The sequence below is a fragment of the Centroberyx gerrardi genome, chromosome 2 (assembly GCF_048128805.1).
Source record: "Centroberyx gerrardi isolate f3 chromosome 2, fCenGer3.hap1.cur.20231027, whole genome shotgun sequence".
NCBI lineage: Eukaryota > Metazoa > Chordata > Actinopteri > Beryciformes > Berycidae > Centroberyx > Centroberyx gerrardi.
Genome location: NC_135998.1, coordinates 27,789,993 through 27,817,448, shown reverse-complemented (window position 1 = coordinate 27,817,448; position 27,456 = coordinate 27,789,993). Strand labels below are relative to the sequence as shown.

Below are 27,456 nucleotides of genomic sequence, written 5' to 3'. Positions count from 1 at the left end.
GCTCAATTGGGAAAACAAACAGAACCGGTTAATTAAATACACCCACGGGTGCTCTCTGTGAGACACGTGGTACTGTGTGTTCATTTCACACAGGCAGCCTTAGAGTCGTGCAGAAAAACAGCCACTGGTAATATTAATACAGTCATGCTCATGTTAAAAAAAAGAAGACGAAAAGAAAGAAAGAGAGTTTAAAATGAACCATTAAATATACTGTACAGTTTCAAACAGAACGACAACAGACTGCAGCCATAATAATACGAGGAGTAAGTAACGATAACTTTATGTTTTAATAGAATTAAAAGGGGGAGAGTCTGTCCGGTTTCCCTTATGGCTGATATGCTCTTCGCTGTATGTTTTGGTGCGCTGAGGCAGGAGGCGGGTAAGGAGTATGTACGCCGGTGTTATTGTCTGTTGTCAAGGTTTGTAGTGAGGCAGAGAGAGAAGAGCGAGGCGGGTCTGCAGAGAGCGGGACGCCCGTGACGCCCGTGACACCCGTTTGCTTTTCACACTTCTTCAGCCTCTCTCCATCCACCTGCGCTTCTCTCTCGATACCGTTGCTCTCTCTCTCTCTCTCTCGGATTATCCACTTGTTCCTCTCTGCTCCTCTGAGAGTCTCACTTTCCTGGGAAAAGAGCACAATAGTTGAGTTGAGTTGAGTTGAGTTGAGTTGAGTTGAGTTGAGTTGAGTTGAGTTGAGTCTAGTTAAATATGAATATAAAACAGAAAGAAAAGAGAAGAGAAAAATACATATATTGTGAAGGTGAGATTAGGAGACTCCACAGGGCCTATAAAAACATCCCACCAAAATAAATATTACGGAATCTCTTTTTACGTAATCTCTTGTTTGTACGTAATGTATTATAATACTCTGTAAAGTGCATTGTAAACTCTATTTTTGAAAAACTGCTATAAAAGTTATTACTGTTTATTATTTGTATTATCAGGATTCCTGCAGTGTGCAGTCTAGTGAGACTGTGTGAGTCTACATGTGTGTGTGTGAATACTGTGTGTAGTGTGTGTGTCTCCTGCGCACCTCATCCCTGTAGAGGGGCGGCGGGGGCTCCTGAGCAGTGGAAGTGGACGTTTTGCCACCGGCTCTCTCTGCGGTGCCATACCCTGGTCTCCTCCGATTGGCTGGAGCGGGGGCGGCCCTGCCCGTCGACGAACTGCGTGAGGCGGATGTAGGCGATGCAAGCCGCCTCGTCGCCGATCATGTGCACGTGCGGGTTCAGGATGGTGGTGTGGATGGGCTTGCTGTTCTTGGCGAGGACTGACGGAGGGTGACGGAGAGATTTACCACACTGACAACTTGTCAAGTCACTAACAATTTCAATTACAGTTTAAAGGAATAGTTCACCCAAAAATGAAAATTCAGTCATTATCTACTCGCCCCCATGCCATACGATCGCTCTGTGAGTGGAAAAAAACAAAATTTTATCCATTATTTAATCTTTGCAACTCTAAAGATCGGTCCTCATAGACTTCAGTTGTTTTGAGAACGCTGCTACGGAGTTCTGATGGGAAGCTCCGGGACTGTTATATGAACTAACAAACTTCACCAGAGTTTCAACTGGCATGGAGGTGAGTAGATAATGACTGAATTGTCATTTTTGGGTGAACTATTCCTTTAAATTGCAGTCTTACGATTGTCGAAGTAGAACCGATGGAAGTCCATTCCCTCCACCAGGTTGCCCAGCCCCTCAGGCTCAAAGGAGGTCAGACCAGGGTCGCAGATCTTCCTGTAAAAAACATACACATTAAGGACATAATCATCTAATACAGGGATAAAACAATCACTTCAGAGAGTCTAACGCATAGTTTGCTATGGCTCTACTGACCTTTAGCACTCATTTTACACACTAAAATCTTACGTCTCCCCAAAGTGACATACAGTAAATGTAAACAGAAGAGACTCCTGCTTGGAGATGGTTGTGGTACAAGCTAGGATGTGTGCTGCACTCACGCATAGGCCTCAAAGTCTCCATTGTTGACAGCTTCGATAAGCTGCTCTGTGATCTTTATGATCTCCTGTTTGCGAGCTGCAGAGAGAGAGAGAGAGAGAGAGAGAGAGAGAGAGAGAGTGAGAACAACAAAGTATTTCCATCTCACTTGACAATTCACTTACATCATGCAGCCACACAGCCATGCATGCTTCTGCTCTCATGCACACACAGAACACAGTGTGAATACAGCGTATGACACATTTAAAATATTTATTTATGTCCACAAAAATTACAAGCATACAAAGGACATAAACACTATTAATGCAATCAGATATTAGGAGTCAGTCAGATACATAAGTGCCTGATTGGCAGCCACACAAACACACACATACACACACACCAACAGAGAGAGAGGGGGAATTCAGCCCATGACAGTTACTCACCTAAGAGCTTGTTACTCATGGTAAATCTAATTCATTTCTCTTTCATCTGTCTCTCTCCATTGATTTCTCTTTTCAAATCCCCTCCATGGCGAAACACACACCAAAACTACTTCCAAGCAAATGAGGAGTTCCGCGGCTCAGCCCAGCATGGAAGTCTAGAGCAGCATCCACAATAAAAAAAAAAACTCCTCCCAGGGAACACCATACCCCAACTGATCCTCACCTACATGTCTCCCCTTTTCAAAAGAAAAGCCTCCCAGCTCTGTCTACCCACTGTGTCTGTCCCTCACATCTCCCGTGCGAGGCTGCTTGAGCTCATCATGCTATTCTTGTCCCAGCACTTTAGATGAGATTTACTGTGTCCTTCTCCTGCCGCTTCCTCCCCACACTGACAGCCCAGCGGGAGGGCTCAGCTCGCTTTGAGTCTCTCTCTCTCTCCCTCCCTCCCTCCCTGTCTCTCTCTCTCTGTCTCTCTCGCTCACTTTCTGTTGTTTATTCTCTTTTCTGCCCTCCTCATTTCATCTCTCTCTGTCTGTATTCTCTCTGTAGTCCCTCACATCACCACAAAAAAAGCTACAGGAGCCTCCCTGTCATCTACGGTGTGTGTGTGTGTGTGTGTGTGTGTGTGTGTGTGTGTGTATGTGTGTGAGTGCGAGAATCCCACCTTTCACATCTTCATCCTCGATAGTGGTGTTGCTGCTGTCGGTTGATTCCTGTAAACACAGAAACGCAGACAAACATGTCAGTTACTGAGACATACACACACACACACGCACACGCACACACACACACACACACGCACACTGCATGAACATACACTTCTGCATGTGACTCAGCAGCACACCGGCACAATCCGGCATATGGATTGAGCCGTCTTATACAGACAGGTACAGACACAGCTCTACAGCACATCACGTTCAGCCACTGTCACATATGGTCCGAACAGCGGGATGACCATTAATCTCGTAACATTCCTGCTGACACTGGCAGCTCTGAGCCGCGAGAGCCCCATCCATCTGAACACAGAGGGGCAGTAGAAGACAACAGAGACCTCACACAAACACTAATTCACGGGTTCAGCCTCTCTCTCTCTCTCTCTCTCTCTCTCTCTGTGTCTCTCTCTCATGCACAAATATGAATAGATGCACACGGAAATACAGAAATAAACACATCCTGCAAAAAAAAACCAAAAACCAGACCTTTTTCCAATTACGGCTTAACCCACACAGATAGAGAAACAGAGTGAAGACAAGAATGACAAATGACAGAAAGACAAGAAATACAGAGATGGAGGGGAGGGGGAGTAGGGTGTACCTTGGTGCCATCCACTGGATTATGGATAACAGTAGTCTGAGGCTCCTGGGGGAAGATGGGAAGAAAAGGAGGAGAGAGAGAGAGAGAGAGATGGAGAGAGAGAGAGAAATAAAAGAGAGAGGGTGGACGGAGAAATGAGTGGAGATAAAGGAAAGCGAAAGAGCGGATGGTTTGAGGATGACAACATGAGGGAAGAGTTTGAGAGACATAAGGGAAAGGTGGATGGAGAGAGACACAGGAGTAGCAGGTGATAGAAAGAGAAAGAAGTTAATTCTGAAGAGGAGGAAAATACTGATTGTGATAGGATAAAGATTAGAAAGAGTTAATGGTAGAGAATGGCTATAAGAGTGAAACCATCACTGCTATGGCTGATCTATACCAATGCAATACTTATTAAACCTAAGCAAAATCAGACACACACACACACACACACACATACAAACTCACAAAATCTCTCGCTCACTTTGCCCAAGCATCTTTCTTTTTATCCATATCTTTACAAAAATAATACAGAAAGTCATCGCAAAAAATATCCTAAGACCATATCATTAAGATTGAACTCTCTCTCTCTCTCTTTCTCTCTCTCACACACACACACACACACACACTGCTCTTGGAAAGTGTAACAGAGAGACAGACAGTAGAAACTGCAGATGGATAGATACAGAGCTGCATACCAGTGCAGCAGAGGGGATGTTGCCTTTGGGACTGGTGACTATGCTGTTTCTCGTGCTGTTTGTCTGGGGCTGTGCAGGGAACACAAAGGGCTGCATTAGAGCACAGCAGCAATGGTGAGAGGTGGTTGTAAAGCGGGTGATTACTGTATAACAATATAATACATGTATGAATAAAGACAGTAATAGAGTGTTCTATAGACAGAAATAGTGGGTGGAACCAACAGTTTATGGGTTGTTTAGTGCTAGAGAGCGTAAGTGTTTTCCCACAATCCTGACTCCAGCATAACTAACCAGATGTGGCTTTAAAAAAAAAAAAGGCTTTACAGTAGAAATTCAGGAGTGTATTTCTAACTGCAATAAAACCTAAATGAATCCCAGTCAGAGCTCGGATATTCAAGTCTGGGCTACTTTGTCGGGTTTCACTGGCAGGGCGCGCTATTCGGCAGATGGCAAATTAAACCAATGACAGCTGTGCACCTCCGCAACATCTGTCAGATATAAAGACATGAGCACTGAATCCATTTTGTCAAACTGCATTTGCTACTTCCAGCAGACCACAGTACTAAATGTATCTCTACTCAGGACGTTTAACATTTAACAGCCTGGTCCCAACAGCGGGAGAAAGAAAAAGGAGTAGAGACGTGCCAACATGCCAAACATACAAACACCTTGTTCTATAAGCACTCCCATAGACACCATCAACAGCTCCACTACTTGTATGACAACATGCAACAACACACAAATGCAGGCACAGCAGACCGGATCCATGCTCGAAACCAACTGACTCTGTATTCCCTCCTCATTATCTTCCTCAGCAGAGCCGCCTGTAATTGACTGATTGTGGCGTGAGCGAGGAAACTAAATAGAAACAAAAATTGTGGCCAGGATGGGGAAAAGAGTGAAAGGGGTATGAGAGAGAAAGAGCAGTAAGAGATGTGGAGAGAACATATACACAGGATCTGATGTCACTATCCATTGGTGTTTTTGGGTGAGCAGTGAGCACACATGGAGAAACTGATCTTGGGTCTTAGAGGTCATTGGCTTTATCAAGTGGACAGGTATGGACTGAAATGTGCTCATCTATACTCTGAATTCACACTTTGGCTTACACCTAATTCACAGTATGACGCCCAGTTATTACTAACTGCGCTACTTGTTTTAATGCATTTCTCAAGAGTTGTTACTTGATTTACTGTTGTGTGTCTGTTAGTATCACCTCAAATCTAACATTCACACATCTACCTTCCTCTGTTACATTTGAATTCCTCTTAAACTCTTAAACTACATGTGATGAAGCTAGTAGTTGAACTCCATTTTGCTGTGGCTTTAGTCAGTTTGATTTAACTCATATTTGGATAGTGATTTTAGTAGCTCATCACTTTTTTGTTATTTTGACGCATAGTTGACTACTGCAACTACAGTACCAACTATTTTGGATATAAAACAGGCCTTGCTGTTTCTCTATTTTAAGGTTTCATGGAGCAGAAATTTATAATTCCTTTCTCCACCCAATGTTTTCAATGAATTGTTGTTTGTACAGTCAAGCAATTTTTCGGCAATTTTTCAGCAAGTTTACGGCAAGTTTTGAAATCATATCATCTGCTTTAGGAGATTGCATTGAACACTTTTATTTTATTCACTTGTTATTTTGGGCCTAATAATATTTAAAAATAATATTTGAGCCTAATATGCAGTCCCGCAAACAGCCAGCAAATGGTGCTGTAACTACTGCTGCTATAACATTTTTTCAATGCATTTCCTTGCATTCCTTGATTTGTTTTCCTCTTATAGTTTTGTCTTCTTCACTATTCCTCTGAGTTTAAAGGCCACTGTGATAAAAAATATTGTATAATAAAGATCATTTAGATTAGTGGAAAGCAGAGGTGCTGGGGGGAGTTTGGAAGGAGCGATCACAACTGGAACACCCACGTAGTTTCCCAGGTGGGAAAAATCAAATGATCAGTCTGAATAAGCAGAAGGAGACTTCTGCACATTAATTTTGCCAAAGGGTCACCACTGAAAAGAGCTATTTTTTTCTAATAAACATTACTATAAACAGACATCTTCACATTTAAGAGGAGACCCTTAAGGACAACAGAACCCCACATCAACCCCCTCACAGCTGTGTGAAAGCCCTATTTGGTTTGGGCCATTGTAACACTGAGCAGATCTTAGGCCCTAGATGGCTTTGGGACATTGCTGTCTCCATGTGTGATGGTTGCAGGAGGGTGCTGTCAGATTTGGGCATCATGTAGGAGGCCAAATGTAAATGGTGACTGGTCTCCTCTGGACTCATTTCAACACTGCCTCATTGTGTTATGGCTCAAGCACCAATCGGTCACTGGTTTGAATCCTCGGGGACGTGAACTGACTTGACTGGGGCTGTTCAGTGGACAACAGAAGAAGACTGTGGTTGTACTGGGGAGCTGTGCATGAGGTGTAAAAGCCATGGAGAGAGACACCATGAGGACCAAGGACCTGGAGAGGTCAAAGGCCAAAATCCTCCTGCAACAAGCATCCTGGAAGGAAGTAAAGGCTCTGCTGAACCAGATCCAAGAGGCGGAGCAGGAATGGACAGCAGCTCCGCAAGAAAGATGAATCTTGCAAATGAACCAAACCACCCAGACTTCAGAAAGCACAAACATGAGTTTCTGATAAGGAAATAAGGTGATTTGCAGCACTAGATCCTTACTAAATTATTATTCCTTTCTGCTTCAGAAGCATAGAGGACTGAAACACTTTTTCTGCTGTTTGCTTGGCTTGCACATGAATTACATGTTCCATCTGAAAACCCCAGCCCATTTAAGTCCACCATCAATAATGTTTGCCATTGTTTGTTTCACCAAACATCATTTCATTTTTTGCACCTATGCTGTATTACTGATGTCATTTTACTCCACTTATATCCATTTATACTTGTTTAGAATAGATGGTTTTTTTCACTGTTCAATGAATTGTTGTGAGTTTCCATTATCAACATTTTTGGTTTCTGTAAAACAAAGTGTTGAAACTAAATGACAAAACATATTTTATGACCAGTGAGCTGCTCTCTTCTTCATAACCATAACTGTCAGGGAGAAGTTTCACTGCATGGAATCAAACTAGTACTTAAACTACATTTTGCTGTAATAATTTACTGGTAGTTCAACTGAATCAAACATGGATGCTATTTTTTTATTTTTTTTTATTTTGAGGTGTTAACTACTGCAGCTAAAAACTATTTTGACTATAGAAAATTAACAAGTCAGACACTACAAAGACTACCCCATTATTTTTATTTTTTTTATTTACCACACAACAGACAATTAACATTCCTTCTTTTTTTCTGTGAAGAACCCAATTTGGTTTGTTTGTTTGGGTTTAGGAGTGATGGACAGAAAGTTAACATCGCTTGAGGCTTACTTGGCCATTAGAAACACAATCAACATTCCCTGCACTTTATTTTAAAGTGGTATTTTTACAGTCATGTGATTTTGTATTACTGCATATGACATTGCAGATGTAGATATGATGAAAGCTGAATGGGGTGATTAAGTGTAGTAGTGAATGGGGTGATTATGTGTGGTATGCAGTGCAGGATAAATGGACTGTAAGAGGCAAAATGGGAAACACGGATTAGCAGAGTTTAAATATATAATTCATGCTACGTAGGACAGTTCAGTTTGTGAATACTCACTTCTGTTTCTCACTGTCAGAAATGACGGCAGCAGAGTTTCCCCTAATCTGACATGTTGTATAGATATATAGTTTAATTGGGTGTAAAAGCTAAAGTAAATATCCTATCCATTTATCATGTCTCCCCATTCACTGGCAATGGAGCTGGTAGTCCTTGGCCATGCATAAGTGAATTCTTAAACTGACTGGCATTCCCCTTTAAGGATGACAAATGGTCTATTACCGCTGTTATATAACTTGATTTTAACTCTGATTGCCCTTAGATATTGCACCTGCCTGGTCAGAAAAAAATAGCATATTCCCAGGGGATTGTTGGAAACTGAGAAGAGAGAGAGAGAGAGAGAGAGAGAGTGTGTGTGTGTGTGTGTGTGTGTGTGTGTGTGTGTGCACGCGTGTGTGCGCCTATGCTTATGTGGGGATACTGAAATAGCTCCAGGGTTGTGTGCATCCCCGTGACGTCAGGGTGCAGCGAGGGAGAAACCGGGATTATGCAACGACTAGATTAATCATCTGGTGGGAAATAATCTGAGATTAGCATCAAACCACCCGGGGAGAGAGGGATGGAAATGAGGAGAGAGGCTGGAGGGGAGAGAAGATGCAGGTTAATGAAAGAGAGCAGGCTCATGGAAACGGGTCAGCAGAGGCCGAGAGGAGGAGGAGAGAGGGAAGGTAAAACTATTATGGATGCGGATAAATTCACACACCTTTAACTCCCAAAAGGTCTGGATACAACAATCTGCATCTGAGACAAAGTCAGCTAATTACATTGAAAATGCTCATACAGAGTTTTTTACACAGAGGCCACACACTGACTCATGCAAGCATGTATGAGGACACAAACACACTCTAACACACACACACACATACATGCACACCACATACACATTTGCGACAGTGCAGAGTGCATTGTGTACTGTACAAAGACACACAGACTGTGACACAGTGCAGCAAACCACAAACACTCTTGGGACCGGGAAAAGGAGAAAAGAGCGAATAGAGGTGCACCGATAATATCTGTAGCCCAGGTACTCGTACTCGGATATGCAAATGAAGCCGTCCTGATACCGATACTTTTATGAAATACTTTTCCAGAGGGGGGGAAAATGTCTGGCGGCGTTGAGAGTGGAGCAGAGGAGAAGCAGCTCCCTCAGTCCAGCCAGAGGCACTTAGAATATCGGAAGGGAGACGATGCTTCCTTCAAAATAAAAGCGTAATATGTGCCACTGTCACCTGTCAAGTCATGTTGGTATAAATAGCCTACATGGTGTGAACAGGATTATATGTTCATTCACTCTAGAGCCCCCCCCCCCCCCCCATTGTATTACTCAAAAAAACTTAATCAATATGGGTTTTATTCTGAAATTTTGACCAGAAAGCATTATTTTTATTATTCTGGCTGGCTTGACAGTGGTAGATGAACCTGAACATGAAAATGCTGAATCATTGCTGTTTTTGAAAAAGAACATTATAATAATTTTCTATTTTATTAGTATTATTTCATCGATTGAGGCTCGTTGCACAATTTTCATTGCATACTTTGTTGCTGTTATTGTTTTATAATAGGCCAATACTAGAATGAATTAATGTTAATTGCGTGGTACTTGGATAAAGTACTGTGTACTCATTTTGGTTCTGAAAAACTGGCATCGGTGCACCTCTGTGCAGAAAGATAAAAAAGAACAGAGAAAAGAGTGAGGAAGATCATTTCAAACAGTTTTAACTTCCGCTGTGTCTTAAAGGCCAATTTTAATGGAGCAGCTTGGGACAATTTGTGTTGATAAGCTTTTTTTTTTTTTTTAAATCTCATAAGTATTATAGTAAGTAATATTCTACAATACCTGACAAAGTCATAGCAACCTTAAACTGTTGGATGCCCTTGTGATAGAATAATAACAGAATAAAGTATTTCCCTAATGCTGAGGTCAGAAGACAATAGGAGTCGGGACAGTGTGAGGGCAGCCGAGGAGATAAAGAGCAAACAAAGTCGAAACAAGAGAAAGTAAGAGGAGGAGGAGAGGAGTGAAGTGAGGGAGGGCGGAAGAAGAGAAGAGCCGCCTTACCTTGACATCAGCCTTCTTGTTGAGGAGGCTCTTGGCTGCTGGAGAGAGGCAGAAGGAAACTTCCTCAGATGGAAGAGTACACATCATACACCTTCAGATGCCCACAGCGCTCTAAATCTGCTTACACAAACACAGCTGCAGACACACAGTAACGCATGCATGCACTCGCTGGACTTCACCTGCTCATAAAAGCGCTGGATGTCTTAATTTTAAACTTAAAAACTCACACACACACGCACGGTGACAATGCTTATCTATCTCTCCCCCATTCCTCCCCTTTACCACCCTGCAGGGAAAACACTGTGGCAACAGAATTCATCCCTCCCTCTGAAAAACCCCTCCCTCCCTCCCTCCCTCCTGTAAAAAGACATTAAAATCCAACGTATAAACGCACACGGACACACACACACACGCGCATTAAAAATCTCCATCCAACTGGCACCTCCTAACCCTGATCCATTGCCCAAAGCGTTAGATAAGCAGAGGGCATCAGGGATGTGAAAAAAAAAAAAAACAGTCTATCTAACCGATTCACCGTATAATCCAAACACAAACACACACACAAACGCACGCACGGATAGAGGGGGGGATTAGAGGTGAAAGACCATGAGGAGAGTGGAATGGAGATGCAGGTATGCGATAATGGGTTTGTTAATCTCAAGAGTAGGTTGGATTAGTTAGCGCAGCTCATTGATGGGCGGGATGTTGCAAATGGAGCAGGACGCAAAAACACAAAAACACACTTTAGTGATACGAGGCCATAAGTACAAAAATAGACATCCAAAAGCCATAAAGTATATGTTTTGGTCCTGATCCCAGAAGGCTGGGATGTAGGCTTTTTAGTGTGGGTGTCGCATCAGGGGGATGTACACACACACACACACACACACACACACACAGCATCCTTTACAGATGCTACTGTATAACATCAATGCTGTCTTCCCTTAAAACGATTAAAAGAAGGATAAGACAAACACAGAGACGGCTGGGGAAGGTAACGGCACAAAAAGCTGAAGCGCTGACACTAATCAATCGCCATGGCAACCCCCGAGGTTCTGAGTGGGCGCGCGTTCCCCCGCGACTTGCAAAAGCGACACCGCACAATTCTTTTTTTTTTTCTTTTTTTTTTTTTCTTTTTTGCATCTCAAACCTCCCTCACATTTAGCACATCCCTTCCTCCAGCGCATCTGATAACTCGCTACCTGTAATATCCGGCCACATACACACCCAGCAGCGATGCATCTCCATCCATGTGACTGCATTGCACAACACACAAGCCCCTGACCCATGACAGCCAAAAGAAGTCTGAACAGTAATACTCTCTCCTCCCAGATGCGAGACGAGGCTGCTTACCTTGGCAAACATTTCAGAAGCATTAGGGAAAGATTTGGGAAGAGAGATTAAAACAAGCTAAGGGACAGAGGGAGTGTGAGAGAGGAGAGGGGGGTGGGGGGTGGGGGGTGGGGTACTGAGGGATGATGTGAAAGGATAAAACGTTTGAGAGGAGGAAGGGAGGAGAGATATGAAAGATACGTGAGAATGGGAATAACCGTGCGGCAGAGACTAAGAGAGACGAGGCTACCTTGCTCCACGATGCCGGCGGTGGACGCGGCCACGGAGCTGATGGAGGCGGGGGCGGTAGTCTGCCGGCCCACTGAAACACACACAGAGAGAGAGAGAGAGAGGGGGGGGGGGGGGGGGGGGGGAGTTAGTGAGAGGGCAAAGAGGAGAGGAGGAGAAGAAGAGAGACTTTAGACTGGTGTAGTAACTGTTACACTGCAACTTCCAAGATTATGTGAAAAAAACATCATATACCTGTAGTTTTCTGGGTTTGGGTGTGGAGATATAGGGGCACGCATATGTACATATAAAGGGAAGTTAATGTACTGTATATGTGTATGTGCATGTATACGTATATACTGTACACTACCAGTCAAAAGTCACTGAATGCACTGTTTTTTATTCTCTTAAAGCCATTTTGATCTAAAGGCTTCTGCTTAAATGCTTGAAATTTGTTTCTTGGACAAATATAAATAGTGAAGTTGATCCTATGTGTGAATTTCTTTCCAAAGCCTTTGCCTTTCCATCAAGGCAAAGGGCGGCTACTTTAAAGAATCTAATTTTGATTTGTTTAACACTTTTTTGGTCGCTGCATAATTCCATTTGTGTTATTTCACAGTTTTGATGTCTTTACTGTTATTTTAAAATGTGAAAAATAGTAAAAATAAAGGAAAATGTGGAGTCCCCAAACTTTTGACGGGCGGTGTATAAGTGGAAGTTAATGTATATGTGTATGTGCATGTATACTTATATACTATATATATGTGTAAGTATGTATTCTATACTGTATGTGCATATATATAGAAATTGCGCCCCCTCACTCCATCCCCCTGTCCCTATTTTTCTTTTTTTTCTAAAAAACGTACTGATCTTTTACCCCCTAACAAGGCTGATGCCATGTCTTAGAAATAATATAAGCTAATATATAAGATTGTGTGAAGTCCGGTGTATACACCAGAATGAACAGCAATGTCAGTGTAAAGTAGACACCACTATTATGGGAAAATGATTTGATTACGACATATAAGACTAGAAAGATTGTTCTCTACCGCTTCTCTACTTTGTGATTTATCAGGTCTTAATCTATTTGCTTTGTCATCACATAGGGACACACAGTGAATCACTGGCATCAAACTAAGCACAGTTAAGAATGAGCAAACAGAAATGATGCTGTAGGAGATTATGGGTAACGAGGCACAAGACCAAGCAAAGATCTCTGCTCCGCTTCCTGTCAAATTCTACTATGACACCGCCACCCATGAACCTGCTGTTACTGCTGCGTGTGTGTGTGTGTGTGTGTGTGTGTGTGTGAGATGGCAGAAGCAGACAGATGGCGTGTCATCCTGTCCTCCTCTCCTCTCCCCCTCGGGGCCGCTGACTGAGACGCTCCCTTGACTCTCCTCTTCTAACGAGCAGCACTCACCAGAGAAGTTCCTGGACACCAGCATGGTCGTCAGAATGGCGCCCTGCGGAGGCACGAGAGAAGAAAACAGGTGAAGAGAGTGAGATAGAGGAGAGGTGAGAGAGGCTGCAGCCGAGGTTGAGGTGAAGCTGAAACAGGATGGTCAATCATGGTCATCAGAGGAAGAAACCCCCTACTAACTAACCTGCAGTATTACAAGCCTACAAGGATTATTGTCAGCGATTCCTATATTTTGACCAGACATCAATATTCATGCAGACCTTGAGTTTCCTTCTGGCATTGAACTTTTTCAGGCACTCGACTGTCTCCTGTCTGTGCATCATGGAGGCCACAGTGGAACGTTGCTGTGAAGAGAGAGAGAGAGAGAGAGAGAGAGAGAGAGAGAGAAAACATTAGAGGAACCACACTGACTGTGCTTTCATCAGCGGGGAGAGACTTGCTTCCCTGGACTTTGCTGATTTTATGTCTCATTCCATATATTGCAATGCTGCTTTAGGCGAGGACATTTGTGGGGAGAAACTCCAGGTCAACTAAACACAACCTGGTTTTATACTTTCCTGACAATCATCACCCTTCTTAATTCAGTTCAACACCTAGAATCTATTTTACACTGCAAAAATGACAAGCTGGCCAGTGATTTGAACTTGTTTCCAGACCTATCAAGCTTATTTTGTGATATCTTTATTATCGTGATATTAGATTATCTCAGATAATCTTGCTGGTTTCAACATGTCACTTGATCCATGCCAATATGACTTATTTCAACAAATCATCATAAAACAATGAAGAAAATCCTGAAACAAGAAACTTTCTCCAAGACAATTTTACTTTTACCAAGTAAATGTCCTGAAACAAGTTACATTCTCCAGAAAAATAGTCAAATTTGTTGAAACCGGTAAAATTATCTGCCAGTGCAGTGAGATGATTTCACAAAAAAATCCTAAAATGAGCTTGATAAGTCTACAATATAAAATAACTTAACAAGTTTGTCAGTTTTTGCAGTGTAAGTAGTTTTATAATATATCATCCAAAGGAAGCACACATGGCAAAGGCCTGTATGCAGCTAAACAACATTATATTATATTATTGACTGGTGCTGGAGTCAGACAGGTCATCGCTGTATGAATCATTCAAGATTCTTCTTCCATTCCAAACAACCCTGGTGTCGTTTTTGTCAGATGTTTGTCTTTTATATGGATCAAGCCTTCACCGCACATATCAGAGTATCTTGGGTGTGTTTGCTGATATTATTTTTGCTGATGAAGGGCAGAGAGAAGTGCTTATCCCTGCGATATGTTGTTCTTTTGCCCTCTATATATGGAACAAATCTTTTAAGACGAGTTGACCTAGAGTCTGTACATAGCAGAGATTGGATGTGTGTGTGAACAGACGGTCCTGATATTTGGCAGCTTTGGACAGATGTTCGCAAACTTGCTGTTCGAGGCTCTGCAAATGACAAATCGCAGGCCCCTGTTTTCTTTCTGCAGTGACTGAACATGTACTTACGCAGACCCATGGGTGCTTCAAGGCCTCCTGGGCGGTGATTCTCTTGGCCGGGTTGATAGTCAACATCTGGTTGATCAGATTTTTCGCCTCCGGAGTCACCGTGTCCCATTCCGGGGAGGGAAACTAAAGCCACACACACACATACATGCAAGATTTTTGTGTGTGCCATTGAGAATACGGAGAAACTGTAAATGTTTCATCTAAAAGTGAGAATGAGAGAGAGTCAGACTCACATCGTACGCTCCCGCTTTGATCTGCTGGTACAGTTTGTGTTGGTCCTCATCCCAGAATGGAGGGTATCCAACCAAGAGAATGTAGAGGATCACACCTACACACACACACACACACACACACAGACACACACACAACCTTTGATTAAGTGAGAGGAAAGGGAGGCAGTGAGAAATAGAAAAAGAGAGAGAGAGAGAACTTACCACACGCCCAAATGTCTACAGGTTTGCCGTACGCCTCCTTCCTCAACACCTCTGGAGACAAGTACCCAGGGGTCCCGGCAAAACCTGCACTCGCACACACAAAGACACACAAGTGGGGTCAGGTTTTGGGGCCCGGGGCCAGTGTCGGTCTTTAAGTGTATATGTGTGCGTGCGTGCAACATACCAAACCAAGCCTGCTGGTCTCCCTGAACCTCGATGGCCAGTCCAAAGTCAGCCAGCTTCACCGCCGCATTCTTACACTTACTGGCCAGCAGCAGGTTCTCCGGCTGCACACGGAGAACAGGACACACACCAGACACCGTCACCTCAGCAAAACCATCTTCTCACATCAGTTTTACAAGTTGAACAAGTTTTCAAAGTACAAATTATCATGTAAGCATTCCCGGAGTAGATGGATGCATCTCAACGAGCCGGAGAAGCTTCCTTCCTTTTCTTAAAATATTCATTTTCTGGACGGGTGAGAAAAACCGTTTGGCAAAATAGGTGAAAAATGAACTTTAAATGAAATTATTCATGGTTTTCATATCAGGTGAAAAGGAGAGAAAAACAGAAAGGAAGCTGTGACAGACCACTGAGATGCAACCAGTTAAACCCGGATCAGAGGGCTAAAAATAGCGACCGATGCAGCGCACACATATTCATAGCAACACTCACACATATTGAAAGGCGCGTGCATGCACACACACACACACACACGCACACACACACTAAGATGCTGAGACAGACAGATGGGCCCCGTCAAATGACCAACACTGCTTGTCTTTTTTGCAGCAGCTGTGTCTTTCCTATTCAGACACTGATCTAACCCAAACATATATATCTGTCTCACTTTCAGACACACACACACACACACACACACATATATATATATAGTATAGAAAAGCTCTCCCTCCCTAGCAGTGCCTTGCTGTATGTATGTGCACTTATTGATGATAGTGATTGATTTATGTCATCACTAGTCGTTCCTCCACCATGGCACACAGAGGCAAACAGAAACACTGATATGTTCTGCAGCTGCACTGGTTACAGTGAGGAGAGTCGGCATGTCGCCCTCTGCTGGTGGTTTTCAAAACTCAATGAGAACAAGCTTGACTTCTGAACATGAGGTCCAGTGCAGCAGCTTACAAGGAATCATGAAAAAGGAGAACACACTGCTTCCAATGCTTCCACATACTTATTCAACTAATACCTGATGAAGACTAAGGCTCAAGGTAAAAAATAAATTGTTGAATAAATATGTGGCAGCGTTGGAAGCAAGCGGGTTCACTTCTCCAATAAAAATTATATAGCAGAGTACATTGAAATAAACATGACAGTGATTCTTACATTTAAAGACATTGTCATTTAATGATTGTATTTAGTCGTGGGCTGCTAAAGTTGGGTTTGGATTGGATTTCTGCAGTGTTTCTTATTTATTACCTTATTATTGTTTATTACAGGTAATAATAAACAATAATAATAATAGTAATAATTGTTAAAATAGGTCAAATAAATAAAATAACTTACTTTACTTTTAATTACTTGGTAAAATATTTAAATAAATTTGAATAAATTCTTGGGAAACTGAAAAAAAAAAAAAGAAGGAAAAGAAAGGGAGTGAGAAAATAAACGGACGCTTTCTCAGGGAATAAATGCATCCTGCAAGGTGCGCGTTGACATTTTCCCTCCCTGTTACCAAGGTGAGGTTGTTCCCGCTCTGAAGTCAGACCCAGTGGGTGACAAGGTACAAGAGAGAGAGAGAGAGGGAGGATTAGTGGTAAAGAGATCGACAGGGAGAGAGAGAGAGAGAGAGAGAGAGAGAGAGAGAGTGTCTTGGCTCGTTTCCTTTCGTTGCCACATCATGAAGTGGAGGAGTGGGAGCGTTTCTCTTATTGGTGCATAAAAGAATGAGAATTACTGCACTGGAGGGAAATCAGTCAGAAGTGGAAAAACACAATATGAGCTCCCTGTTTTTGCTATTGTTTCTATCACAAAAACCCATGTGACATATATGACATTTACTGCTGCACACCGGGGACCAAAAATATCGATCTATAACATATTAGGTAGCGTTCTTCTCCTGGCCCTCGGGGCGGTGAAGGGCGGGGACGGCACTGGCCTATACCTGTGGGCCTTATTTCGTGAACAGCTGATGAGAAAAACAACAACGATATCTCTGTGTCTTTCTCCTTTTAACTTAATAAAACGCCTCTGGGGAAATCATCGCATCGCAACTGCAGATCATTCCCATTTGGCGTCCTCTGTGTGGGCAAACCTCGACACATTTCTAGGTTAAAGAAATTATAGAGCTCCCACTGCAATAACGTCAGGTGAGTCGAGGCCGGTCTGGAGAAGGATCCACACCAGCGACTTGGAGCCACTTGGAGCCACTTGGAGCCACTCAAATGAACCTGATCTTAACTGAAACATTCTTTGAAGACAATCGATCTAGTAAAATGAATACACTCTAATTAAATACAAATGCACATGTCCATGTCCCCACACACACATACAAAAAGGCACGCACACACACACTCACGCATGCATTGACACATACTGTAGATCGGGCCCGGAAACATGCACAGACATGCGCAAAACAATGACCATGCTTCTTAAAATACTCCTCACCGCACTTACCAGTGTTCACTGTACAGTATGACAGACAGTCGTACACAACCATAAATCACTCCAAACACACACACACACACACACACACACACACACACACACACACACACACACACACCCTGCAGGTGACTCACCTTGAGGTCTCTGTGTACCACCCCCATCTGATGGCAGTGGAGCACGGCCTCCAGGATCTGCTGGATGCAATGACTGCATGCAAACAGCAGGGGGAGCAGGTTAGTCCGAACACATTCAGCCCCCGACTATCAGATTCATGCAAAGGCAGCGAGGTCTCGGTGTCTGTGTGCACACACACAATTTCACCATCGATCACACACTGAAATACCAATTTATCCTCACACACGCACACACACACACACACATATACTGTATATAGTAAAGAAAAGCTCTCCCTCCCTAGGCGCACTGAAACATAGGCATCTGTAGCCTGTAAGCGTCAGTACATACATGTGCACATACACACACACACACACACACACACACACACACACTCTCTAGTGTGAACAGTGGAATCTGCCGGTGCACTACTGACGGAGAAGGTGCGCAATTTGCCGTTTTCTATTTCCAGTGAAGGGCCGAACATTAGTCAGGCGGTGTAGGAGTGTGCTTCAGCTCTGTGTGGGAGGCAGTGTGTCTAACCTGCACATTTCCCTGTGTAATTTATTCAGGGAACGGCAACCAGCGCCTTTGACGAAATTTTCGGAGGTTACCCGGCATCTGAGGGTAGGCCACGGCTCTACCGGATACTCCGCTGAACTCTACTCTCTCTCTCTCACGCTTACTCACTCACTCACTCTCTCTCTCTCTCTCTCTCTCTCTCTCTCTCTCTCTCCCTCTGGTGCTCTGTCTGCCAGGACCCACTGGAAATTGCAATTCTAGTTCAGACGGTCTAAAATAGTGCAACAAGAGTCCCAAAAGCAAAAAGCCCAAAGACAGGCAGACAACGCAAAAGAGACAGACCGCAGGCACAGGCAAGTCATCTGAAGCACAGGCAAAAAAAACAAAAAACAGGTGAGCACAAACAAGCGTGTAAAAGACCAAAAAGCCCTTGTGCAGAGGGTGCAGGGCGACGCGCGCGGTGAGACACACACACACACACACACACCTTGAGGTCCCTGTGCACTATGTCATGTTGGTGGGTGTAACACACACTGTCTAGAATCTGATGGATACAGTGACTGTGGAGACAAAACGACAGGGTGAGGAGTAGATACAGGGAGCAAACACGGAGGATAGGACGCAAGAAGAACGCAGCGAAGAAGAAGAAGAAGAGGGGGGGCTGTGGGAGAGATGGGAAAGGAGACGGGGAAGGAGAGAAGGAAAGTAGGGTGTAAGGGAGGGAGGGAAGAGCAAAGGTGGCTATGTTGGAGGACAAGGGAGGGATAGGGCGATGTAAGTGTGCAGATGGAGTGAGGAGAGAAAACCATCGGTGAGATAATAGTAATCATGCCGTGCTACAGTCGTACGCCCACGCACGGTGATGCACGCCACACACACACACACACACACACACACACAATTTATGTAAAGAGAACAAGGGGGAATGAGGGCAGATGAGGGGGAGAAAAGAGAAAATAGGAGGAGGAAAGGCATAGGATATAGACAGAGGAAAAACAAGGATACATAGACAGGAGAAACACCTCAATAGAAACATCAGGGATCTAAAGTGCCGCCATTTTGGTTGCATGTGTGACCTACATTTAAACTGGAAATTCAATATGGAAGGACTGGCGTGACTACAAACAGCTGTCTGGGTGCCCCCACAGAAAATCCTCTCTGATCGTCTGCCTCATTGCAACTAATCAAACATCAGTTTTTTTTTTTACCTCACTGCTGCTTTAATTGGCTAAAATAAGCAAATGCTTGTGACCATGTTAACATCTCAGAAGATTTTGTTCTGGTTTTCATCATCGATATCTATTGATCCCAAAGTCGCACTAACAAAAGTGATGCTTGTCTACCTTTTATTTCTATTGATCCCTAAGCTGCGCTGACAAGAGTGATGCTCGTCAGACTCAGGAGTGAGTATCCTATTGATTGGTCATTTAAGCCCCTCCCCCTTTCCTGACTGACAGTTTTCCCTTTGTTTATTTGTTCACATTCACATTCTGAATTCACATTGACAGCTTTCCTGTCCAGTGATGATTTCCAGGACCAATCGGCTGGGTTTTGATTGTCTTTTTCTATTGATTCTGAAAACTGAGATGTGTGACAGTAGCTTGATGATGTCATTGGAGCACCTCCCCTTTCATGATTGGCTGTTTTTTGATCATCTACAGTATATCTATTTATCCCACAGTCGCACTGAGATCAGTGATGGCTTGTCGGATCCAGGAGAGTTTCCTATTGATAGGTGACGTTATTAATGACCCTCCCACTTTCCTGATTGGCTGTTTTTCATTGTCTATATCTATTGATCCCAACGTTGCATTAATAACTATGATGAACCCAGTATGCAGGACTTCACTGACAAATGTATCCCGTATTAAAAATGAACCGCTAGCAATTATGTGATTAGAGCAGGATGCATTATTTTAAGTAACCAATAAGCTGCATTCGGCTTTTGGATTTGGTCACACAGAGCCAGTTTGCAGCTTATCATGAGTTACGTGCTTGCTTTAAAGATGGGAGTGAGAGAGACCCTTACAGATATAAAGGAGCAAAAAGAGTCGAAGGAAATCACCTCCTCCTCCTTTTACTGCGTCTCTCGTTTCACCTCTCTCTCTCCTGCCTTCCTTTCATACTTTCTGTCCTCTTCTTTCCTTCTCTCTCTCTCTCTCTCTCTCTCTCTCTCTCTCTCGCCTCCACAAAACGCCTCCACAGCCAAATTGATTCAAGTCTACCTCCCGAGGGGCCGAGGCGGGGGCGTGTGTGTGTATTTGTGTACGTGTCTGTGCGTCCCTCCGTCTGTCTGTGAACCTTGTCACCGGGGGGGGGGAAGCCCGCAAAGCAGCTGCGATTTATTGCGCGGGGCAAACGCGCAGAAAAGGTGGAGAGGCGTTTTTTTTCCGTCTTGTCATGTCAAAACTATCTGTCAAAGCTGTCTGTGAGAGTTCCGGGACGCTTGGGGCCCGGGGACTGCAGAGGTTGGAAGACTGACATACGGAGAGGGGGAAGAGAGAAGAGAAATATATTTGGTTGTTTACCTCGCATCTGCTTCACTGTAGTACTCTCTAGCCACGATGTCCTCGAACAGCTCCCCTCCTGTCACCCTGAAACATGGAAAGACGTAGGTTAAAACATGATATAAGCGCATACACACATTCCTGCACTGAGGCAGCACAGGCACACACACACACACACACACACACACACACACACACACAGAGACAGGAGGGGGATGTCCTCATTAGGGGGAAACCCCGGCTGCAGGATTCACTCTGACTGGGTTGCCATGGAGACTGGCTCCTGTGCGGGGGAGTGTGGCGGTATGTGTGTGTGTGTGTGTGATAGGCTAAAGTGGGAGCTCAGAGGAGGGGGTTGGACTGTTATGTAATGGGGGAAACTGCCTTGGAAACGAGGAAGGATGAGGAGAGCCTTGGAGAAGAAGAAGGAACAGAGAGGAGGAATGAGGAGAGAGAGAGAGAGAATAAATAAAGTGGGGAGTATAAAGGAGGCAGATGCAGTGAGGATTGAGAAGAGGGAGTGGAAAATAAAGCACCAGGGGAGAGGGAGGGAGGGAGGGAGGAGGGAGGAGGGAGGGAAGCACAGTACAGCAGGGAGACTGAAGTAGAGGCATAGCAGTGAGAAGAAGAAGAAGAGATTTCAAGAGATGTCGGCATGGAGAGAGTGGGAGGGAAGAGGAAATGAACAAACTCACAGGTCAAACAGGAGATAGTGGAAGCCTTCTTCTGAGATACTGTCATGGAGACGAACTGGAGAGAGGGAAGGAGAAAGAGAGAGGCAGAGAGAGAGAGACAGACAGAAAGACGTATCAAAAAGATCAGATCATTAAGAATGGTCACAATTCACATATTTTATTTTCATATTCTCTTATTTTCTCATTTGGTACATATAGCCCATACCTTTACATGTTCATACATTTTTATACAGTGTGTTCTACTGCTATTATTTTGTACATATATATAATTCATACCTTTCATATCTTTTCATTTATATATAGATTTCAACTGCTGTAATGTCAGTTTTCTTTCATTGCTGTATCCTGTTATTTGTTGCTACAACCCAATTTCACCATGGGGATTACATCATTAAACCATTTATCTAATCTAATCTAATGTAATCTACACCAGTGGTTCTCAACGTGGGGTCCGGGGACCACCAAGGGTCCTTGACGGGGTTCCAGGGGGTCCCCAGCAAATGGATGAATTGTTAAACTTCAGCATTATTTATTATATTTACAAGAAGTTAGCACAGTTAGAGCATGTAGAAGAATGACTGTTTTGATCATAGCTTCACTGTTATCTCTCTACCTACAATACAGATAGTCATGGGATTCTGGACAAAATCATATCTGACAATAAAAATCTTCTCAGATTTGGGTCCGAGAGACAAAATCTCATCAAATGGGGGTCCGTGGCCCTAATGTGGACTAAATTAGGGTCCTTGATATGAAAAAGGTTGAGAATCACTGATCTAAAGCACACCTAAATAATAAAGGTATTTTAAAAACGGTCGAGTCTCACCGATGTTGGAGTGCTTGAGCAATCTGCAGATCCTGGCCTCCCTCTCCAGTTTCTGATGGTCTACAAGACAGTCAAGCAGAGGCTTTACAACAATACCTCAAAATCGTGATTTATGGTGTGTGCTTATGTGTGTGTGAGAGGAAAGGGTGTGTGTGTGGGGGGGGGGGTTCCCTGATAATTCACAGGATCTCCAGACGCCACTACACCACATGTTATGTCATTGATTGTCTCAAATATTATTCCATAATAAAGATATCATATGCCTGCATCATTTGGGTTTACATAGTATGTGCTGGGTGTGTTGATAGCTGACAAGAAATCTAATGATGAGATATACTGTGATGGGAACTGACAAGCAGTCGTGAGTGAACACACACAAGCATGCTGTCTTACACATGTGACCACACACACACACACACACACACACACACACACATACACACACACACGGACATAGATTGGGTGTGTGTGTACATAGATGAGAATGGCCTGAGGGCTACATTTGTCCCAGTTGCCCATTTAACCCCCATTCCAGATAGCTAAGGAGAGGAGAGGAGAGGAGAGAGAAGAGAGGAGAGGAAAGGAGAGGAAAGGAGAGGAGAGGAGAGAGAGGAGAGGAGAGGAGAGGAGAGGAAAGGAGAAGAGAGGAGAGGAGAGGAGAGGAGGGGGGAGGAGAGGAAAGGAGAGGAGAGGAGAGAGAGGAGAGGAGAGGAGAGGAGAGGAGAGGAGAGGAAAGGAGAGGAGAGAGAGGAGAGGAGAGGAGAGGAGAGGAGAGGAGAGGAGAGGAAAGGAGAAGAGAGGAGAGGAGAGGAGAGGAGAGGAGGGGGGAGGAGAGGAGAGGAGAGGAAAGGAGAGGAGAGAGAGGAGAGGAGGAGAGAGAGGAGAGGAGAGGAAAGGAGAGGAGGAGAGAGAGGAGAGGAGAGGAGAGGAGAGGAGAGGACAGGAGAGGAGAGGAGAGGAGAGGACAGGAAAGGAGAGGAGAGGAGAGGACAGGAAAGGAGAGGAGAGGAGAGGAGAGGAGAGGAGAGGAGAGGAGAGGAGAGGAGAGGAGGGCGTGTCTTGATGAGAAGTTAGTTTGAGCGATCCCGGTGCCTGTCCTGCCTCTGCTCTGTTCTGGCTGCCAGAACGCTGCAGTTAGTCCTGTCCTGCTGAGTCATATTCACACTCACACAGCTCAAATAGAGGGATTTTTCTTTCTCATACAAAAACATAAGTGGTTCTGTGACCCAGCTCCACTGACCTAACAGCAGGGCAAGGGAAGGCTTTGACTCTGTGACAAAACTGAGTAAGGCAGAGCTGCAGAGCTGAAGCCTGAAGCTGAAGAGACATGCTACTGTAGCTACTGTAGCTTACTGTAGCTACTGTAGCTGCTCTGTGTGTGTGGCTGACGGGATTTGTGTTTTTCTTAAAGGTGCTGCTTGTAGCATTTTATCATCAATAAATCATTACCACATTAATTTTGAAGGAAAAACATAAGAGACTGAATCTGGTTCACGGGGCGGGGATTTTGTCAACATCATAGCCAGGGCCAGCTGGCCAAAAATATAACAGGAGCGACATTATGAATAAAGTGTCTTAATTTTGTGTACACATTAGCAGCATAAAATAAAAACTGAATTATAGTGTGAGTACTAGTACTGATTTGCTTAACCTGATTGATTGTGGCGGACATATTCTTCGTTTTTTTGTTAAAGCTGAAAAAAGTTGTGCTAACTTAGCTATTGCTACACCACTGGTCTCCGCCCCCTTCTATCTGATTGGCCAAACACCAGAGGCCAGCCGCAAAAGTTTGACATGCTCAAACGTCAGCGGCAGAAATGGGGAGAAGCTCGTTCTGGTGGGTGGCAAACACACTCCTTCCTGTGCCGCTGCTGCCAAGGAGGGAGGCAGAGCTGCCACCAGGCTGCCATTGAAATACAGAGGCGGCAACCTGCCGCTTCCCGGTGTGTGAGGGCCTTTAGTGTGTGGAAAACAAGCACAAGCTTTGAACTTTTTTATAGCTGTCAGAAAAAATCTGTTTTCGGAACAATTTGTTCAAAAGTATGATCATTTCAACCGTCCTTAAGATGCTCGTGTCCTTCCTCTTGCAGTGGATGTGACAGTGCGTCTGACTAAAACAGTCATCTGCCTCTCTCAGAGGAACAGACGTGAACGCTTCACACACTTGAATCAAACACTCGCTAAAATATGCTAATGTGAGCTTGCAGATCTGGGACACACAGGCAGCATAATGATGAAAAATCACCCTGATGCATCTGCCTCTTCCTATTCTTCTCAGTGTCTGAAAACATACATACCACATTACAGCATCTCTGTGTGTGTTTCTCTCTCTCTCTCTCCCCTGACTTTCTATGTCTTTTTCTCAGTGTGTTTCTCTCACCTCTGGCCGAGAGCTTTTTGGTGTTGATGATTTTGGCGGCATACTCCTGGCCTGTGCAGAGTTTGACACAGCGGCGCACCACTGAAAAGGCCCCCCTGGGAAACAAAGACAGGAGACAGGAGGAAGAGATGGGTCAGCTGCCATATCAGCCTTGTCAGCATCAGAGGGGCATCTCAGCTGTCAGAGTGACCTCGGCTTTCATCGCTGTCCCGGACTCCTCTCTCTCTCTGTAAACCTCCCTGATCTGGTTTGGCTGATGTAGGTTGGAGAGCAAACACCTATCAAACTGGTCCCCATAGGCCCCAACAGAAACCTCACAGGTTTGATTCCTCAGAGACAGAGACAAACAGAAATAACCACCTCTGTCACTTCTCAGTGCTAATTATAGCTCACCTTAGTATTGTTACGCAATGAAACGCCCCCACGCCACGCAGAGCCCCTGTCTCTCATAGACACTCCAGCCCGCATACATTATTATTATGGGATGTGGTGAGTAAGCATGTACTCCGACACCCTTGGCTTTGTGGTAGGGAAAGACAGGAGAGCTGCAGCATAAAGGGTTAACTGCAGAAGTGGAGGAGTGGTGGAAGTGGAGAAAGTGCAGCCATACCTCCAACTCCTCTGTAAGACAAGTTTGACTTACTTGACAAGCTGGACAGCCGACACTTGAAACAGACAGAGACATTTGTAAAGAGATATAAAGCTGAAATATAAAGCTTCTCTCTCTGCTTTTCCCCACACACATTCACACTCAATTCCTAGAAAGAATACCATCTCTAATCGTCAGTTCTTCACCGACGAACTCTTCCTGTCTCCATATCTGCGTCTCACTGTCTCTTTGCCTCACTGGCTGGTTCACACACACACACACACACACACAGACACACACGCACACACACCAAAAAGTGACAGCACAAGCAAAACGGCAATAAGGCTCCGTTATCAGTGAGGGCAGCTGCTGCTACTCCAGCATGACTATTGTCTCTAACTTATCACATCCCACACACACACACACACACACGCTTAGAGACCATCACCAACACTGTCCTCAAAAAGAGACTTGTAACTCAAATCATGACTGTGAAATTTAAGTATGGTATAATATCTTGGCAACGTTGCTGCGTTAAAAAACAGCCCTGGGCTCATAAATGAAGCAATCCACAGCATCGCACTTGTGTGTTTGATGGCTAGAATAAATGTTCCTGTGAGGCAAACATTGCAGAGAGATCCTCTCTACCCACGCACAGCCTGACAGGGACATAAAGTCCACTTTGCGTCTACCCACTGTGGCACCATTTAGCCTCTTCAGTTTCCCTCTCTTTCTGAATCCACCCGCATCCCACTTCCCCCATCTCTCTCTATATATTTATCTTTCTCTTCCCCCCATTTATCCCAAGACACACACCTCACTAGATCAGCAGCAGCATCCTCTGACTTCTCTATGAGGCTCAGTGTCACTTAAAGACAAATGATGATGGAGGAGTTTCCCCTCCACAACCCCTTTCCCCCGATATTAGGCCTATCTGCCTCTAATTAGCCTATCGGCAGAGGGGGGATGCTGTAAAGAGCCATAAGTGCCTCTGGGCTCCTGCAGCCCCATCTGTAAGACGCGACTGTTTATGCAAAATCTAACTCACTGATGCCTTGCTGCTGCATCGAGGAGGTGTTAAGGAATAAAAACCGCCAAACAAGCAATTATCATCATTTAAGTTTGGCAGCGGCTACATTTGGCGTGCAGCGTGTGTTTTGTTTTGAAGGGATGGAGCCGCATCCACCCGCAGATGTGCAAAACCTCCATCCCTCATACATTAGGACGGGGTCAGGCTGCATGCATATATAGGCTACAACTCAGAATAACATAATGCAACAACGGCTTACTTGCCAAGCTCTTCATACAGCTGATATTCATCTGTGAAACGTGTGCATGTAGTCGTTGCCATGATGTTTTCCTCGGACGGTGCGGGTGCGGGTCCCAAAGCCCGAAATAGACGGTGTCGCTGCGGACGGGATGGACCTGAATCTCCGCCCACCTCAAACCTCCGGACGCACGGCTGGGAGGTCTAGCTGCAGCCCGGCAGACGGTCCTGGCTAGGCGAAGACTCCGGGAAGCGAGGACTCTTTAAATACCACACGGAATGGTAATCTGAGCCCACTTCATGACGTGCTCATCTGCTGGGGGGAAGAAAAAAAATCATCGGCGGGAGTTATGCTGATTGAACAGTGCGGGGGAGCATCGCGTTTGATTACACATTAAGGAGGGGCAATAAAAAAATAGAGTAGAAATCACCATAGCCTGCTTGTAACTTGCTGGGGTTGTGGTGCCATGCTAAACTGTGATAAAACCTAACATGACTGCATTACCTTGCAACACCTTTTTTTTCTTCATCGCAGAAAGGATACAGTAGGCTACGTATTATGCATAAACATGTTACAAAGACAGAAGCAAAAAAGAAAAAAGAGGACAAAAAATGTGCAACACCTATGGGGAGTTGCAAAATTTTCAACCTGCACTTGAAGTTTGGATGATGACTTCAAATGGGATAAACTAAGAGCCATTTCTTGTTAAAATATATTTTATTTACATTTTGTATCTCTTGTAGACTTGACTGTTTATTGATTGTATTGATTAATATTGCAAATACTTGTGTAACATGTAGTTTATGCATCAGGTGGATTGCGCATACATTTTCCTTTCCTGTTGAGCTACAAATCAGTTTTTGACCGTGCATTTGTAGGCTACATGTCCTTT

The 27,456-nt window shown here is 44.3% G+C and overlaps 1 protein-coding gene across 1 annotated transcript; it reads right to left on the bottom strand.

The window, feature by feature from the left end:
* camk2b2 (calcium/calmodulin-dependent protein kinase (CaM kinase) II beta 2) lies at positions 1-26,647 on the bottom strand. Its single transcript, XM_071898028.2, has 21 exons — positions 26,586-26,647; positions 24,708-24,802; positions 22,328-22,387; positions 21,502-21,556; positions 20,828-20,893; positions 17,798-17,870; positions 15,220-15,322; positions 15,036-15,119; positions 14,835-14,929; positions 14,602-14,724; positions 13,356-13,439; positions 13,096-13,138; positions 11,695-11,766; positions 10,113-10,150; positions 4,378-4,467; positions 3,701-3,745; positions 3,051-3,099; positions 1,964-2,039; positions 1,645-1,739; positions 1,034-1,270; positions 1-622 (listed from the first exon to the last, which is right to left on the bottom strand). The coding sequence occupies exons 1-20, from the start codon at positions 26,645-26,647 to the stop codon at positions 1,035-1,037; spliced, it is 1,644 nt and encodes a 547-aa protein (XP_071754129.1). The 3' UTR covers positions 1-622; position 1,034.
* Positions 26,648-27,456: the final 809 nt, after the last annotated feature.